This window comes from Talpa occidentalis, unplaced genomic scaffold, assembly GCF_014898055.3.
Source record: "Talpa occidentalis isolate TD23 unplaced genomic scaffold, MPIMG_talOcc4v2.1 talOcc4.6, whole genome shotgun sequence".
In the NCBI taxonomy this organism is placed as follows: Eukaryota; Metazoa; Chordata; class Mammalia; order Eulipotyphla; family Talpidae; genus Talpa; species Talpa occidentalis.
Window position 1 is genome coordinate 113748912 of NW_023604972.1, and position 17048 is coordinate 113765959.

At 40.8% G+C, this 17048-nt stretch overlaps 1 protein-coding gene across 3 annotated transcripts in view; it reads right to left on the reverse strand.

The window, feature by feature from the left end:
* Positions 1–2416: 2416 nt before the first annotated feature.
* The window catches only part of ITGA2 (integrin subunit alpha 2), an 82043-nt gene continuing 67411 nt past the window's right edge, over positions 2417–17048 (reverse strand). For 2 of the 3 annotated variants that reach the window (XM_037530642.2, XM_037530643.2), the window contains exons 24-30: positions 15834–15936; positions 14283–14393; positions 12914–13018; positions 9917–10030; positions 6668–6757; positions 3570–3686; positions 2417–3144 (exon numbers count right to left, since the gene is read on the reverse strand). In XM_037530642.2, coding sequence (XP_037386539.1) covers positions 3064–3144; positions 3570–3686; positions 6668–6757; positions 9917–10030; positions 12914–13018; positions 14283–14393; positions 15834–15936 — 721 coding nt within the window. In that variant the 3' untranslated portion in view covers positions 2417–3063. The remainder of the gene's footprint in view (positions 3145–3569; positions 3687–6667; positions 6758–9916; positions 10031–12913; positions 13019–14282; positions 14394–15833; positions 15937–17048) is intronic. The other variant, XR_008549387.1, reaches the window with a different exon arrangement.

Genomic DNA, 17048 nt, shown 5'->3' on the forward strand with positions numbered 1-17048 from the left:
TGGGTTTGTTCAAAGTAAGCTGAGATTTTTAAAATTCTCATCAACATTATAATGAAAAGACTTGAAGTTAACCACATTCTCCAAGTACCTGCCCTACTCAACTTTGCTTAATTAAAAATGCCTGAGACAATGGTCCTCAGCGCCCCTGCCTCAAACCTGTGATCTGCTAACAAGTTGCCTGTTTAGGCCACTTGCTCTTGGCTCAGTGGTTCAAAACATGTTTTTGCTACCCAGGAAGCATTTTACAATGTCTGTAGACATTTTCTGATTGTCACCACTGGGCAGAGAGCATGCTTGGCATCTGGCAGCCACCAGGGTTGCTAAAAGAATCACCCTGCCCCAGTGTCACTAGTGCCAAAGTTGAGAAAGCCCACCCTGGAGAATAAATGATGCAGAGACAAGGGGCTAATTTTTTACAGTAATCCAGGTACTTTGTTGAAATGCATCAAGGCAGAGTGCCATACCAGTCCTTGTTAAAACGCCCCAACCTGCTGTGTGTATGTGAGCTCAGTTCAGTGTTATCTAAGGAGGGGAGGCGGAGTAAACTGAAAGGAATGACATGGAATGACATGCTCTGTTTCTCTGTTTAGTTCACTAAAGAATTAGTATGTATACACACAGCAGTCACGTGGTTTATTCAATATTCTGCGTCAATGAATAACCAGTTTTTCCACCTTTTTTAAAAAACTAAAATTTATATGGGAACCCACACTCCTGACCTAAGAATTGGACTCTTGAAATTATAACTAGAGAATTACCAGGCTGTTTTTGCTATAAAACTGACATTTCTTCCTAATACCCCCCCACCCGTTTGTTTGTCAAATAGAAACTAAATCTTTAAACAGCAGATAGCTCTGGAATGCCATCACAAGGATGAGGCCAGGAGAGCAGTCAAGGTCAGAGGCATATGGGCAAACACCTGTTTTCCTGATTACTTTTCACATTCTTGGAGCACTGTCTATAAGACATCCAAATTGTAGATTTTTACAAAAGCCACATGCTGAGCTCCAACCTACTCGTCCTTTTTTGTAATAAGGACATTGACATTTATAGAGGCCAAATGGCTTAGTCCAACTCTTCAGGTGTCCAGTTTTATGAACTTTGCCTGTAACCTTTCTCTCCCAGTCCCTCCTATAGAGAACATATGGGCTCAGATAAAAGAACGTGCAAAAGTGGCAAGGTGTGATCCATTTATATCCTAATCACCCGGGTGCTTGTTAAAATAGTATCACTGGGCTTACTGCCTAGTCCCACCAAATTAGAGTCTTAGAGGGCTTAAGAAGCTACTTGGCGTGGGGGCCTCGCCAGTGGCGCAGCGGGTTGAGCGCCACACTGTGAAGCAGTCTGCGGCCCCTGCAGCACTGGGTTCGATTCCCCCGGCTGGCCGGCGGGTTCGATTCCCCCGGCTGGCCGGCGGTTCGCCGCAAGGCATTGCAGACTGCCTGCTCTGCTCCCCACTTCCTGGCCTGTACCCCCACAGTTCTTGTATAATTAACTCAACCTTTATAAAAAGCTACCTGGAGTGGCTCAAGGGGTTAAGATGCATCTTATGAGGCTCACTGCAACACGAGTTCAATCAGGGAGCTGCCCACATGGTGCAGCAGACCTCTCCTGACTCGCCTGCTGCTCTCCTTAGTAGTGTATTTCAGTTCATCTGCCTGTTCTGTTCCCCACTGTCTCTGGTAGGTCCTCTCACCACCCCCCCCCCCCGCCCCGACTCTGGCCTGTTCCCCAGTTTGTTTTTTTTAAATACAAGAACTATCTGGTAAACTAGCTCAGGTGAAATTTATCCTGGGAGTTTAGGCATGCTTGACACAGGTGTAACACATAATTTAGTGATTTCCACTGTCTCCTTGACCTTCAAACCAATCCTGAGATATTATTTTACCTTGTCATCGCTGCCTGAAATCCCAACAATTAGAAATTTAGGCTTATTTTTCTTGTCTAGCAATAAATGAAAATAGCTCCCTGAAGTTAAGGGGATTACACAGTAACTCGTGCAATTGTGCCTTTTTCCTCCCTAACCCTGCTGAGGAGCAGCTGCCCTGAGGGAGTGGAGACGGGACAAGAGGAATTGGGAGGTAAGGAAAGTGGATAGGTCCAGACTACTGGAGAGGGAAGCAGGTGTCAGTGGACTGATAGAAGTGGAGGCACCAAGAGGTAGGACAGTGGTTTGGTATAGAAGCCTCAAGGATGCCAAAGAGGATTACTGATTTTTCAAAAATTTACTAGGTCCCTACCAGCCAGCCGTGCATCCTAAAAGAGAGGAAATTTCCTCCTTCCTCCAGCACAGGTTTGGCCCCCAGCAGACAGGATTTTATCATAAATATTATATTACACATTTTAAATAAAAATAGGGTTTTGACCTCTAAACTACTCCCTCCCTGACCCCCACCCCCACACCCTCCCCCTCTTACATGGAGATTTCTTTTGCAGGAGGCAAACTCTAGGCTTCTACCAGTTATTTGTGCATGGTGTGATTAGTACCGTAGCAAGAAAGGACTCTGAGGAGGCAGCTGTTGCCTAATTCAGAAACAAAATTATGACTTGCAATACCTGTAGCACCCTGGCTGAGCAACACTAAGTTGAAGACCTGTTGGGCTTTTCCATCTTGTTAACATCAATATCCAAACTAATTTTCAATCTATACTGAGTACTTCCTCTTTTGTTTTTGATATTTAAAAGCAATTGTTTTAAATGATTGGACTCCCCCCCCCAAAAAAAAATGTTGGGAAACTTTATATATATATATTTAGGAGTTGTCATGTTTGGAAGCATTTCATGTTTCCAACACAATGAACATTATAATGTAAACTCTGGACCAGCCAGCATAAAGATCACATTTCCCCATATAAAATAAGTCTTCTACCATTTATATGCCTGTCCACCCCCACCCCCCTTCTCAATTTCCTTCTTTCCAAACTGCCCTGCAGTTTTCTTAAAATATCAGGCTAGTTTACCTATTACATTATGAAACACTGGGACTGAAAAAGAAATCCATTTGCGCATATAGCAAATCCTAGCTGTGAAACAGTTCCCACCGCAGTGACAGCTGCTGGTGCTTTAGCTATTGAGTTCTGTGGTCTCGTCAATCTCATCTGGATTTTTGCTCATTTTTTCATACTTTCTTTTGAAGAAGCCAAGCTGTAAAGATAAGGGAAGAATGTTACCATCTATGGCTTACTTGGTATGGTGCTTTGGAAGCCCCTTTGCTGCCCACTCCCCTAAAGCATCCGGGGATGATCACTCCCCAGTGGTCACTGGAGCTCTGGAAAGGGCAGTATGTAGTATCACCTGGGGTCAGTTCTTCTGCAAGGAAACTACCCAAGAACTGAATTGCATGAGATTAACATTTTCAGCTGGACAAAACATTCAAGTGTCTGGATGAAAGGAAGATTTAAAAAAAAGCATAGTGACCCAGACCACGGAGATAAAGTCCTAATTGATTGTTTTCAAGGACACGAATGAGAATGTTCACTTGCCTTTCCTTTTCTCTTATGATGGAGGAGGTAGCATATAAAACTTAAGATTGCCATTTGATGTATTTTAAAATATGAAATTTTTCTTACCTTCCATAAAATTGCAACCAAAGCTAACAGCAAAAGGAGTCCTGCAAATATACTTCCTACTATGACTCCAGTTGGTACTTCAGCTTTCTCATGGGGCTTCATGATGGTAATAGGAATCTGTAAATGTATATAAACACTTGAGTTATCCGATTTTCACATCCCAAAAAGCGGCATGATCTAATTCTTTAATTGTGTAAATAATAGTCTGAAAATGGATGTGACTTGCTCATGATTGCATTCCTCGATTAAACATTGTGTAGGATAATTTCTAGAGAAAAAACTCCTGCAAAGTACAGGCAACGAATACAAGCTGTCTAGTTTCCTCCCTTGAATTTCATCTGTATTTAGCAGTTATGCCTTCTCTGAGAATCTCAGATGCTTTAATTACTTATGCAATAGGAACTTCACTTTCTGGCATAATCTCATCATCAAGGAATAGCATTTGAAACCCAGTGTTGGGAAATAGCCAGAGATCAAACAAATTAACAACCCAAACCACTTATGATTAAACAACAATTTTGCATCAGTCTCCTAAAATACTGATTTCACTCAATGATCACCCAAGTACTTGATATGAATTGTTAAAGAGTAGAAGCATTATCTCAGGATGCAAGTTGACCTTCTCACTAACAAAACTGTCCTTGGGCTACTTACAATTCCTGGCCATCTTTGTGACTAAATAGAATGGGTGCTTAACTATCTAACAGTAAAACTATTTTTTTTTTTTTTGGGAATTGCAGAAAGAATCACAACCTTTTTCCTTCCACAAAGTACATATTTTAAGGGCCTCCCCGGTGGCGTAGCGGTTGAGCGCTGGGTTGCGAAGCTGCCCGCGGCCTCTGCGGCGCCGGTTCGATCCCTGGCTGCTCCCCGGCCACCAGAGGAGGGTCCCACATGGTGCGCAGACCTCTCCTGCCGCCCACTGCTCCCCTCAGCAGTGTACTTCGGTCCTTCTGCCTGCTCTGCTCCCCACTCTGGCTCTGGTGAATTCTCTCTCACCCTCCCGCGCTTCTGACTGTACCCAGTGCATGTATAAACAAAACAAACAAACAAATAAAATAAATAAAAAACATGCCTCTACAAAGTACATATTTTAAGAGCTATAACAAGAGGAAAACTCTAACTTATTTAACACTGAATTGCAGTGGCAGCCAAATTGCTTTTTATCATGGAATTTACAAGTTGGACTAAACTTGAATTTGGTCTTATGGCCTCACTTGTTTCTTTAAGAACTAAAGGGTTTTTTTTTTTTTTTTCAAAATATTTATTTATTTATTTATGCAAGCACTGGGTACAGTCAGAAGCGTGGGAGGGTGAGAGAAATTCAGCAGAGCCAGAGCGGGGAACAGAACAGGCAGACTGACGAAGTACACTGCTGAGGGGAGCAGCGGGCGACAGGAGAGGTCTGCGAGCCATGTGGGACCCTTGCCTGGTGGCCGGGGATTGAACCGGTGTTTCAGAGGCTGCGGGCAGCTTCGCAACCCAGTGCTCAACCGCTGGGCCACCAGGGAGGCCCTAAGAACTAAAGGTTTTAATCAGTGTAGAAATAGAATAATTAAGTAATGATAAATTCACATAGTTAATGCTCAATGATAGTCATAACCTGATTTCTCTCTATTCCAGAATTCTCTCATCTGGGTTCCATAAATATCTGAGTACAAAACTCTTGTATCAGATTTTTAAGTGGGTTTGGAATGCCAATATATTTAAGAATCACTTATCAATCTGTAGGGATATATCAATATATTATTTGGATTCCAAATATTATTCAAAAATTATCCAAATTATTTGGATTCAAAATATTTTCATAGATGTAATTAAGTAACACTTGCTTTGTTATCACTACTGCTTAGAGAAAACCAAGAAGAGAAAAATTTCTTAAAGGGTTCACTAAAATTGTTAATTTGAAATTTCAGTTAATACATTTAACACAGCTGTCTAATAAAACAAAAGACTTCAAAGGCTCAGGTATTCATTTTTCTATAATGAACTTTCATTAGATCTACAGTACTTTCTCCCTGGCCAAGTTCATAGTACTTTGAATTTGAGGCTCCCATTCCCTTTGGCTCCATTTCTGATTTTCCATATCCCAGCGTCTGAAGACAGGGTGTGGGCTTTTGCTGGCAACCCTGAACTAGAGACAGAAAAGGGTCCTCTATTGTATGGGATCCTTTCCCCCAGAACAAAGAGGAGAGCAGTGTGAGTGCCAGTATGAGGCACTGAAAGGCCCAGAGTTCACGGGGCGCTTGGCATTTGAACCAAGTCCTTGGACAGTAGCAGTGGACCAAGGCCAGCTGCCAAGTTGACCATGGGGGTAGAATCTTGAGCTGGCTTCTAGTTCCTAACAAAAGTATTGGGAGGAAAACACTAGGGCTTTGCCAGCAGATTAGCAGAGCATGGAAATCCCGCTGTATCTAAATATGGCATATTCTAACCAGAGCTTCAGTGCAAAGGAAAGTCATCCTGTGCCAATTCCTGAAACAGTGAGTCTTTGTTTTCTGTGAAAGTTCATTTTTTCACACAACTTTTTTTTTTTTTTTTACTAAGGGGAGCATTTATAGTTTTCCGGACTGTAAGACACTATGAATGGACACTCCACACAGCATCAGCGTCTAGTTATAAGGAGTACTACAGAAAAAAGGAAGAGACGTTTGCTAATCAATGCCTTACTTATTAGGCAATCTTCAGCACTTCTCCTGAAAAATGCTCTTAAATACAATATATGATTCAACTAAGCATCGCTTAGATTTTGCCATCTAAGATTGAGACTGTTGTGTGTGTGCATGAGACAGACTAGATGGCGCTGCTTTAAGGCATGAAGAAGGGACCTCAGCAAGATGTGCTGTGTTTGGCTTGGACCATCACTTCTGGTCCAGCTTTGCCAACGTGGGTAGTGTGGAGGAGGACAGGTATATCAAGCAGCTTTTCTGAGTAGCAAACACCCATGCCAAATACTCAGGATAGAAAGCATCAGATTTTTAGAGTTTCAGTAAAGTACTTCAACGAGCATGTAGGTGAGAACAACTCTTCTAAATTTTCAGAAATGGCAAGTCTATCATAGATTCTCACACCCAGAGAGAGGGAGGCGGTGCACTCACCGTGACAGTGTTTTCTTCAATCACATATATCTGAGGGTTGTAGGTGTCAATTTCTGCAGCAGCTGTCAGCTGTACTGTCTGGAAAGTGGACTGGAACATAAGCAAAAAGAATACATGTTATCCTAGCAGAAGTTAATGCATAAAACTCCACAGGCTTGTTATTTATTTCCTTGTGGAAAGTGGCAAGAGCAAACACCAACTCTGAAGACCCAGGAATCTTTGTGTGCTAAAACTTAATAAAGCCAGTGACAGGACCCCACACCAGAAGTATCTGGAGAACTTTTACAACCTGGGGATGGCTGGGTACTGCCGTAGCTGAATAAACCAAGTCTCTGGGGTGGGGTGGGGGGAGAAAGGGATGAAATCTGGGAAGGGTGCCCAGATAGCAGCTAAAAGAAAAATCTCTTGGGTGATTTTAACTTAAAAACAGGGCTAAGAAGCCAGGGTTTCAAAATGAAGCTTTTAATTGGGAGAGATCATAGTTCAGATTTTTAAAACCACAATGAAATTCTTGACATAGAAAGTCACAAACTCAATATTTTTATATACTTAACTGAATAACTCAGGTAATGAAATGGGATATCAGACTGCGAAGGGAATGCAATTTTTCTTCTGTATACACACATGTAAAATAGTACCGTTTAAAAAGTACACTTGAACTTGACTGTGCATGTCAGCAGTAGCCACCCTGAGCCTGTTTGCATGCTATATGAGGTATATTTCAGGTCTCCAATTTGTTGCTATCAACAATTACTGGATTTAGGGATGCATACAGGACAGACATGTATTTATTTAGTGCTGATGTTACTAGTAACCTGATGTGAATGACTTCACATGCATTCCTTGTTCTAGTTATAGAAAAATAATGTACTTTCCTATGGACATATTATTGATGTTTATAGTGTTTTCTTTATAATGCAAATTGGACCAAATACATACTTTGAAACAGAATAACAAAGACCAGATTTGAAAAGTGCCTGACTGCTAGGATTCAACTGTTTTTGGTAACCAGGGCACAAGAGTCAATATACAATATGAGGTAATTAGCTAAACTGTATCTGGAGTCAGAGAATGCATATTCAAAAAGTGAATGATTTATTTCCTTTCCATGGGCTCAGCCTTAGTCATTTTATTTTCTCAAGGTTGAAGATTGCATCAGCAGTTAATCCAGATCACTGGATTACTCAACACTGAGTATTGATAATGGTTTCAATTTTTTTGAAGCGTAAAAGTGAATGTTGATTTCACAGTCCGTATAGGCTGAGGATGAAAGAATTTCCTTACAACACTGATACACATGCCCTCCCAAGTCTGGGCTTCACCCAGGCTCAAAATACCCTGCCGGGCTAACAAGCAGTGGCAGGTATACCAGCATACTCAGAGCATGAAGCGCCACACCTGCCAGCATTCAACAAGCCTTTTCCTTACAAATGGCAGCCGGCAATGTCATCAATTGGAGAACTGAATGATCACTTTGTGATGAAATTACTGGAAACGTTAAGTTGACTTGCAGTAAAAGGGTGAGAGGTGGTCCATTAATGGGCTCTAATAGAGGAAATGAGATCCTTATTTTAGACAGGATCTCCTAGGTGGTCTCAGAATATCCATTTTGCTTTTGAAATAACTGAGAACAAGGTAGGGATCAACATTTGAACTTTCACGCAGGAGGAAGATGGGTTGCACTTGATAGTCATTAACTTTTATGGGTGTTTTCTCAGTTTAACCATGGTGACCCCATTGAAAAGGCAAAAATAATACACTTCTTTAGACTTTTGCTCTCAGAAATGAAACTGCTGCTGAAAACCTTTGGGGAAATACTTTAAAAGGTCTTACAGTTAAAAATGACGTAGCTTTAAACAAATTCAAGACAAACTAAATGCTTTTACAGAGCCAGAGTGATTGCATTGTGATTTGCAGCACTCAGTTTTCTTCCCAGCTGGCAAAGGTTGCTATGAAAACATTTGGTCCTCAAATCATGGAGCCAAGAGTCAACTGTTGAGTCTGAGCACCAAACTGCTGCAGCTGGGACAGGGGCACAGCTATGGCCACACATTGCAACTTAGAGAATTTAGAGGAGTCCTAGAGGCTTTCGTGAAAGCAAATGCAACTAATAAGGAAACAAAATTTAAAAAGAGAAAAGAAAACCCAACTCCTCGGCTGGATTCCTTTTTTTTTTCCTGCCCTTTTACTTTTCTTCTTTTTATTATGTCTTTATCCAAGAACATGGCTTATATTTTTGGTTCTCAGACAAGCTCAGAGGAGGGTAACTAGTTCTCTTATTTTTACACAAAATGCAGAGCAGGAATGGAGTTGTTGGAGAGACCATGCAACAGAGCAGGGAATAGAGTATGGTTCATGGCACTGGAAGTATGGCTGGTAAATGTCTTGAGGACTGATTCAGTCACACACAAAAAAATCCACTGAGAGCTGCAATCTCCCCAGGAGGTTTCAGATTGATTTCTATTTTGCTATCTCAAAGAGAACCAGCATTGGTAAAAAGACCAGCTAGCCCCCTATGCAGTAAGATTTAAGGAGCACTAAATTTTTCCTTATATTTTTATAAGGAGATAGCCTTATAAAAGGCTATCTTTATATTTTTTTCATCGTTTTTTAATGCCAGATTGAAATTCCAGCAACGAAAATCTCTGTTGAAAGCAGATGTCACTATTACAGAGTCAAACTTGCCAAATGGAAAACCGCTCTGACACTGTTTTGGCACTTTTTTTCAAAGTTTTTATAGAGCTTGAAATGCCTTAAAAAGTTGTATACATTCTGGGCTTTCATCAGAGAAGAGGTAAAACAGAAGAGCAGAGTGGTTGCCTGGCTCTGACTTAAGAAGATTGATCCTTGCATCCAATTCATCTTCTGGGTGGTTTGATATCAAACAATTAACTAAGGGTTCAAGGAATGAGACAAACATTTCGAGTTGGGCATTTGAGGAGACTATGAGAGAGTGCCAAGAACACGGGAGGGAGACAAAGCAGGTGACCCCGTATAACCAAGGGCAGCAGAGGGGATGGTGACACCACTCCAAGAGGCACACGCCACAAATTTCACCCCAGGTCATTCCGAGACACAGCCAGATAGGTTAAGTTTTGGCAAGGGACACATTTACTGCCTTCCAGAGTAAAACTGCCCTGGGTTATTAGGGCACTGGTGATAATTTTTTCAAGGGTTATGAGCTTTGTGGCAATAATACCATCTGCTTCCTTGCTATAGATAAACCTAATAAATACAGCTGATACTTACTGCTGCAAATGTCCCATTCCAAATCCGGGTAGACACATTGAGGAAGTATTCTCCCTTCACTTGAAGGTCTCTCAGCCAGCAAGTAAGATTACTACATGAAGCCGTTCTGCAGTTCTTTCAGGTTGGATTCAAAGGTAAAAGAAGAGAGGGGATTAGTATGGAGCTTTAAAAATAAATGCTAAAGCCTTACAAAGGTAGATGTAGGGTAAGTGAGTAGCCTCAGGCTATATCGCCTTCGGGCTTTGTAAGCAGAAGGCATTTGGGAGCGTGGGCGTGGGCATGCAAGCATGCCTGATGGTGGACACCTGGAGTGTGGTGTAGGCTTGTGTAAGTGGGCACACCTGAGCCTGGAGGCGTGCGGCTCTAAGGGCGGGGTTACTCAGAGAACAACTACAGCAGAAAGGCTACAAGAGGGAAGAGACCATGAGAGAATGTCAGAGAAAGCCCAGAGGAAAGAGTATGTAAAGATTCACAGGGGGCCCAAGTTGCTGTGTCCCTGCTGGCTTGTTTCCCCTGCATACTATTTAAAAAAACTTGTGGGGGTGATGCCAAGGGCTCCAAGGTTCTCTTTTAAGCTGCCTGAACCAATGGTGAACCTACCACCCTGGGGTGGGGATGGTTGCAAAACAGTAGATAAACCCAGTGCTGGGAAGGGCATAGGGAAATAGTCAATCTCATGCCTACTAGTCATTATGACCCTTCTTCAAGAGATTTTGGCACCATGCCATGCCATGCACACCCTTGGTCTCAGAACCATAAATATGTGGAGAACACACCAAGCCTGTTTATTGCACGGTTTCTGAGAGTTAAAAAAACTAAATAATTTGTGTCTATCAATAATGTACTAGTTAGGTAAATTATTGAGTATATATACACAAAAATGCAGTGTAATTTATTCATTAACCTAATAATATTCATTCCTGGGGCCTCCCTGGTGGCGCAAGGGTTAAGACGTTACCTATGAAGCTAACCGCAGTCACTGCAGCACAAGTTCAATTCCCGACCAGCCAGGGAGCCACCTACATGGTGCAGCAGACCTCTCCTGATTCGCCCGCTGCTCCCCTCAGCAGTGTACTTCGGTCAATCTGCCTGTTCTGTTCCCCACTCTGTCTCTGGTAAATCCTTTCACCACCACCCCCCCCCACACCTCTGGCCTATACCCCAGCTCTTGTTTGCATAAATAAATAAATCTTAAAAAAAAAGATTCATTCATTAGATTAACAAAATGTTGAGAATAAAACAACAAACACAGTGGTGTCAAGAGTCAGAGGGAGGGAGGGATGATGAGATGGAGCACAGAGGATTTTTAAGGTGGTGAAACTATTCTGTGTGATATTAAATCGTGGACACATGCCACACATTTGTCAAAACCCACAGAATTACAACACCAAGAGTGAAACTAATGTAGAATGATTTCACTCATATGTGGAAAATAAAGGAATGAAGCACATAAAATAAAAAAATTATAAACCCTTAGATTCTGAAGGCAGAATGGTGGTTTTCAGAGGGGAAGGGGCTGGAGTGGGAAGAAACTAGACCTTCGATGGGAGGGATGGCATGATAGGATGGGTTGGTAGGTGTGATGTTGTGCACCTCAAACAGTTTTCAAACCAATGTTACTTCAAAAAATGCTTTCATTGTTAGGCAACAAATAATATAAGCAAGTTAAGATTTTATGTCAAGGTTTTCAATATCAAAATGTTGATTGAAATATTAAGAAAAAATTAAGACAAAAAGAACCCAATCAAAAGAAAAAAGGGGGGCTGAAGAACTAAATAGGTACTTCTCCAAAGAAAACATACAGATGGCCAACAGGACATGAAAAAATGTTCCTCATCACTTATCATGAAGGAAGTGCCACCAAAACCACAATGAGAGTCTATCTCACACCATATCAAAAAGGTCAGAAACAAGTGTTTGAGATGGTCTGTAGAAAAAGGAAACTTTCACAGTCGGTGAGGATGTAGACTAGGTCAAGCAACTTATGGAAACAGGACGAAGTTTTCTCAAAGCATTAAAAATACTATATGATCTACCAATCCCTTTCTCAGGTATCTACCCAAAGAATGCAAAAACACTAATTTGAAGGGATATATGCACCCCAATGTTCATAGCAGCAGTATTTACAATAGCCAAGTCATGGAAATGACTGAAGTGCCCAACAACAGCTGAGTGGAGAAAGACAATGTAGTAAATACTCACAATAGAATTATTACTCAGTTAGAAAAATGATGAAATCTTGTGAGTTGTGACAATGGATGGAACTGATGGAATTATGCTAAGTGAAATAATTAAGAAGGAAAAAGACAAATACCAGATGATTTCACCCATATGTAGAATATAATAAAAGAAAGAAACAGACAAAGCCAAACCAAACAAATAGAAATCTAACTATAGAACTGAGGTGTCCTGAGGTAGCAGGTGGGATGGAGAGCAAAAGCAGGGGAGGATTGATGGACTGTGGTGGAGGACTATGGGTGTCCCTGTGGTGGGTGCGGTGTGGTGACGTACATTTGAAGGGTGGCATTCTACATCTCTAAATCAGTGTTGAAAGTCAATATTAACTCAATAAAAAATAAAAATACTTACTTTTTTCCCTTAAAAAATAACAAAATTGAAAAAAGTGCTCTAAAATGAGGTGGTAGGGGCCTCCCCTGGTGGTGCAGTGGTTAAGCGCTGGGCTGCGAAGCTACCCGCAGCCAGTGCTGGTTCAATCCCCGGCCACCGGCGAGGGTCCCACATGGTGCGCAGACCTCTCCTGCTGCGCCCGCTGCTCCCCTCAGCAGTGTATTTCATCAGTCTGCCTGTTCTGTTCCCTGCTCTGGCTCTGGTGAATTCTCCCACCCTCCCGCGCTTCTGACTGTACCCAGTGCTTGTATAAATAAATAAATCTGTAAAAAAAAAAAAATGAGGTGGTAGTAGAAAAGAAGTGCCTTGATTTCCAGGGAAAACAATGAATCATCCAGCGAAACTATTTCCACTTTAGCCTGTCCTCACCAATTCCTTTATGTGCCGTAAATTTTCACTCTTGAAAGATACAGAAGCAGGTGTTTGTCCTATTTTCAATGGATTTTCTTTGGCAATACAATTGATGTCACCAGCCTACAAAGAAGGACATCAAATCAGTGAAAGGCTTATAAAGTTTCCTTCAACACATTAGGAACTCCTATAGTCACAAGTCAGGGCAGGGGACCTGCTGTCAGACTTCCTTTCCTGTGCTGACCTGATCACATGTCTGGTAATCTGTAATCACTAATGTAAACTTCCTAGTATTCAAGTATGAGGCACTGGTTCTTACAGTCCATATGTGATCAGGCAAATCTGCAGTAACAATAGACTCTGAGTGATTCAAGCCAAGGCTTTTTGTGGAACGTTTTAGGATTTCGATCTGTAGTCACCTATACAGACTACAGGAATAACACTGCTGTAGACCTAGCCAAGTGCTAGACTAAGGCTATGCCAAGGTCCGGGTTTGGCTAGAGCTTTGCTTCTCAGTCCAGGCTACATATTAGAACCACCCACAGGGCTTTTTAATGACAAATACCAGTGCTAGAGTCTTAGTCCTAGAGATTCTGTGTTAATTGCCTGGGTCTGGGGGTGGGGAGAACCTGGGTATCACTCTTATTTAAAAAGTGATCCAGGGCCTCCCTGGTGGTACAGGTGGTTGAGCACTGCACTGTGAAGCTGTCGCAGCCTCTGCAGTGCCGGTTCGATCCCCACCAGTGACGGAGCAACCCACATGGTATGGCAGACCTCTCCTGTCTCACCCACTGCTCCCCTCAGCAGTGTATTTCCGTTAGTCTGCCTGTTCTATTCCCCGCTCTGTCTCTGGTGAATCCTCTCACCCTCCCACACATCTGGCCTGTACCCTGGTTCTTGTATAAATAAATAAATCTTTAAAAAATAAAAAAAAAATCTTTAAAAAAATAAAAAGTGATCTAGGTGATTAAAACCTAGGTCTTTACCAGCCAGGATTTAGAACGACCAGACTGCCAGGGTTGAGTACTATCAAAGTCCAGACTGACATCATGAAGGCCAGTTATTAATTGCAACTTTCCAATTGTGGGTTCAGTGTCTCACTTCTCAGTCAACAAGCTTCTCTAAGAACAGAGCTCTGATAAAGTCAGACCTTCACTTGGCCCAGTGGAACTTTAGGAATAACTCTGGCCGCCTATAAGTCCCTAGACACATTTTTTTTATTGTAACAACATCCTGCCTGATTATGATATTAATTGTGAGTTAACTGGCACCCAGGACACATAAGGGTTATCATACCAATTCCTATCAGTAAGATGTCAGATATGACCACTCATCGCGTTTTTCCATAGTGAGAGTGCTCATTTATAGGAAATTCACTTGCCCTTACCTGATCTGTGCGCACTTCAGTCAGGTACATTAGAGGATTCTTTTCTTTGGTGTATTGAGGGATGTGGATGGTCACGGATGCCATGCTTATTGGAACATTTCCTGTTGATACCTACATAATAGTATAAAACATTCTGGTTACTGCTACATCAGAACATATTGCAAAAGTGATCAACAATCTTTGTGTTGAGGAATGGCAACTATTAAGTGGTAAGAATGAGTTCATATGAAAGTAAATCTTATTATTTTATGGTCACACTTTGGGTCTTTGTCTTTCCTCATCATGGAAATTGCAACATCTACAATTGTAATTGGTACTAATTTGTGACATAAGAGATAGTCAAGAACACCCACCATCTGTAGCATTGGGCTACTAGTGCATGAAGATCCACTTTGCCCCTGACTAGCAGAGTGGATTGTGCAAGGTGCTTGATCTCACTATACTTAGGTTTTCAAACTTTTGAAATAAAGACAATCAGCAACTCAATAGGTAGATAGATATACTATCTGCTCTCATTGGTGGAGTCTGCTCTGACTGGCCTGTGCTCATACCCAACCAGTTGTGAAACATTAAATAACACCCAGAGGAATAATAACCCACCAACTTTATAACTGACCTGAGAATTAAATGGGTCAACATATATAAGCACTTGATATAAAGACTGATACTACAGTCTCTATTAAGGTAATTTCTTTTTACTACTAATTTACAAAATGTTTCAAATATCATACACACTTTGTAACTTTTGCATGAGATCTGGATCACATACCAACACGCTTACAAAGATTTTTTTTTTGTTTATTTTAAATCACCAAATTGCAGGGTTGCAACCATGTAACACACTAATAGAAAATATCTCTCCCCAAGTTGTATTGACTTAGGATGATGGATGAATCTTTCACTTTCCAAAATTTTTTATACTATTATATTATGAAAGTCATTCTTTCACAGATTAATTTCTCTTTAGGTAACTGATAACAGTCTTTAGATTAATGATTGATGACTAATAGCCAAAAGAAACGGAATTTAAATAATTCTAGATACTACTATGTACAAAATTGTATATAAATAATAAGCTTCTCAAATAGAAGTGGTCTCCAAGGATAAATTGGCATACTAATTCTATTTCAGGGACTATTGAGCATGGTAATATTATTATATTAATGCTCTGTTGATTAATGTTGAATATTTGCTTTCAAAATATTTTATCCGTTATCCAAAAGAAAAAGCTATGCACAAAGCCCAAATATTTCCTTATCGATGCTCTATCTTAGTGGTTTTCAAAGTATGGCATCTGGACCACAAGCATCAACACGCCATTATGGGAAATGCGTATTTTTACATCCTCTCCAGACCTGATGAATCAGAAACCCTGTGGGTGGAGTACAGTGACCTGTGTTTCAACAATTCCCCTAGGTGATTCTAATGCACAGTCAAGTTTGAGAACCACTGCTATATTTCAACTTCTTTTTACTTTCTTCTCTTCTTCCTGACCTCATTTTTTCCTTTACTTTGCCTCTTGATTTCCCACCTGAAGACAGGCTTACCAACCTTAATAGAGAAGATGAATTTTGGACCAATATCTTCAAAATTGTGCACAAGAGAAGGAACATTCCCATTCGAAGAGACTTCATAAAAATTTATGTTGGTAGATCTGTTGGATGTTTGCAAAGTCAAATATTTTAGTTTTGCTGTTGTTATTGAATCTAAATATTTATTTTATTTAAATATTCTCTAGATTACAAGTAGAACAGTTTCTACATAGGCACAAACACACTAAACAAAAACACTTGCGGTCCAGTGTGTTTCTAAGGCTCAGACAAATTCCGTTCAAAAGATATAGGGATATGTGATGTCTCTGCTGAGATTGTATGTTCTATGTTGTCACTTGTAAAGTTTCAAAAAGAAGTACAAAGGTATGACTTAGAACTGATAGTGGAACTCTGCTCGGGATTGCTGTTGTACTGCCTGGTGTGCTGCAATAGTGGATACAGTCCTTGTTAATTGGATGAACCTATTATAAGTCAAAAGATTTTCACTTGGTATGGCTGAGATGCAGTGACAAGATATTGGGCATTACGTCCTGTGGTATTCATTACTGGATACTCACAAAACAGGGCATATATTTTCTTTATTATTTCTTCTACTTGTTCTTCTCTCATTCCAAGCCGACTCAGTGCTTTTGATCTGAATTGGGGTTGGCCTGTCCGTTTCCACCACTAATGTAGAGACCACTTTTAAGATGACTGAACTAGAAATTTTGTTAGATAGACCCAGAGACACTGGGCTTATTTTACGTTTTTGTGTGGATTGCCAACTAGGGTTTGCATGTGAAGTAATCACCAGGTCAGAGGAACCCCCATGGGACCCCTCAGACTGGAATGTAACCAGACACCCTCCCCTCTCTTCACTCATTTCTGGCGGTCTAAAACTGAATTCCAACCAAGGTAGCGTCATTGGTTGAGGGAGTGGAGTAAGAACAGAGTAGAAGTTTAAAAAGCAATATTTATTCCCAGCAGACAATTTACTATAAATATAGGATATTGATTCTATTTTCTTAAAAAAAAAAAAATGGAATGGATATTTTCTGAGCAAGAGTTTTTTTTTTCTAAACTGAAAATTTTGTCTTTCTCTTTTTTATGCCTTAAAAACTTTTCCAATTTCTCAGAAGGAAAGTATGTCATGGAATACTTCAGTAGATGTGGTATTTATTATGGCTATGTATTTGAGAGGAAACAATGATTTGTCAGCTGTACGTGGAAAATG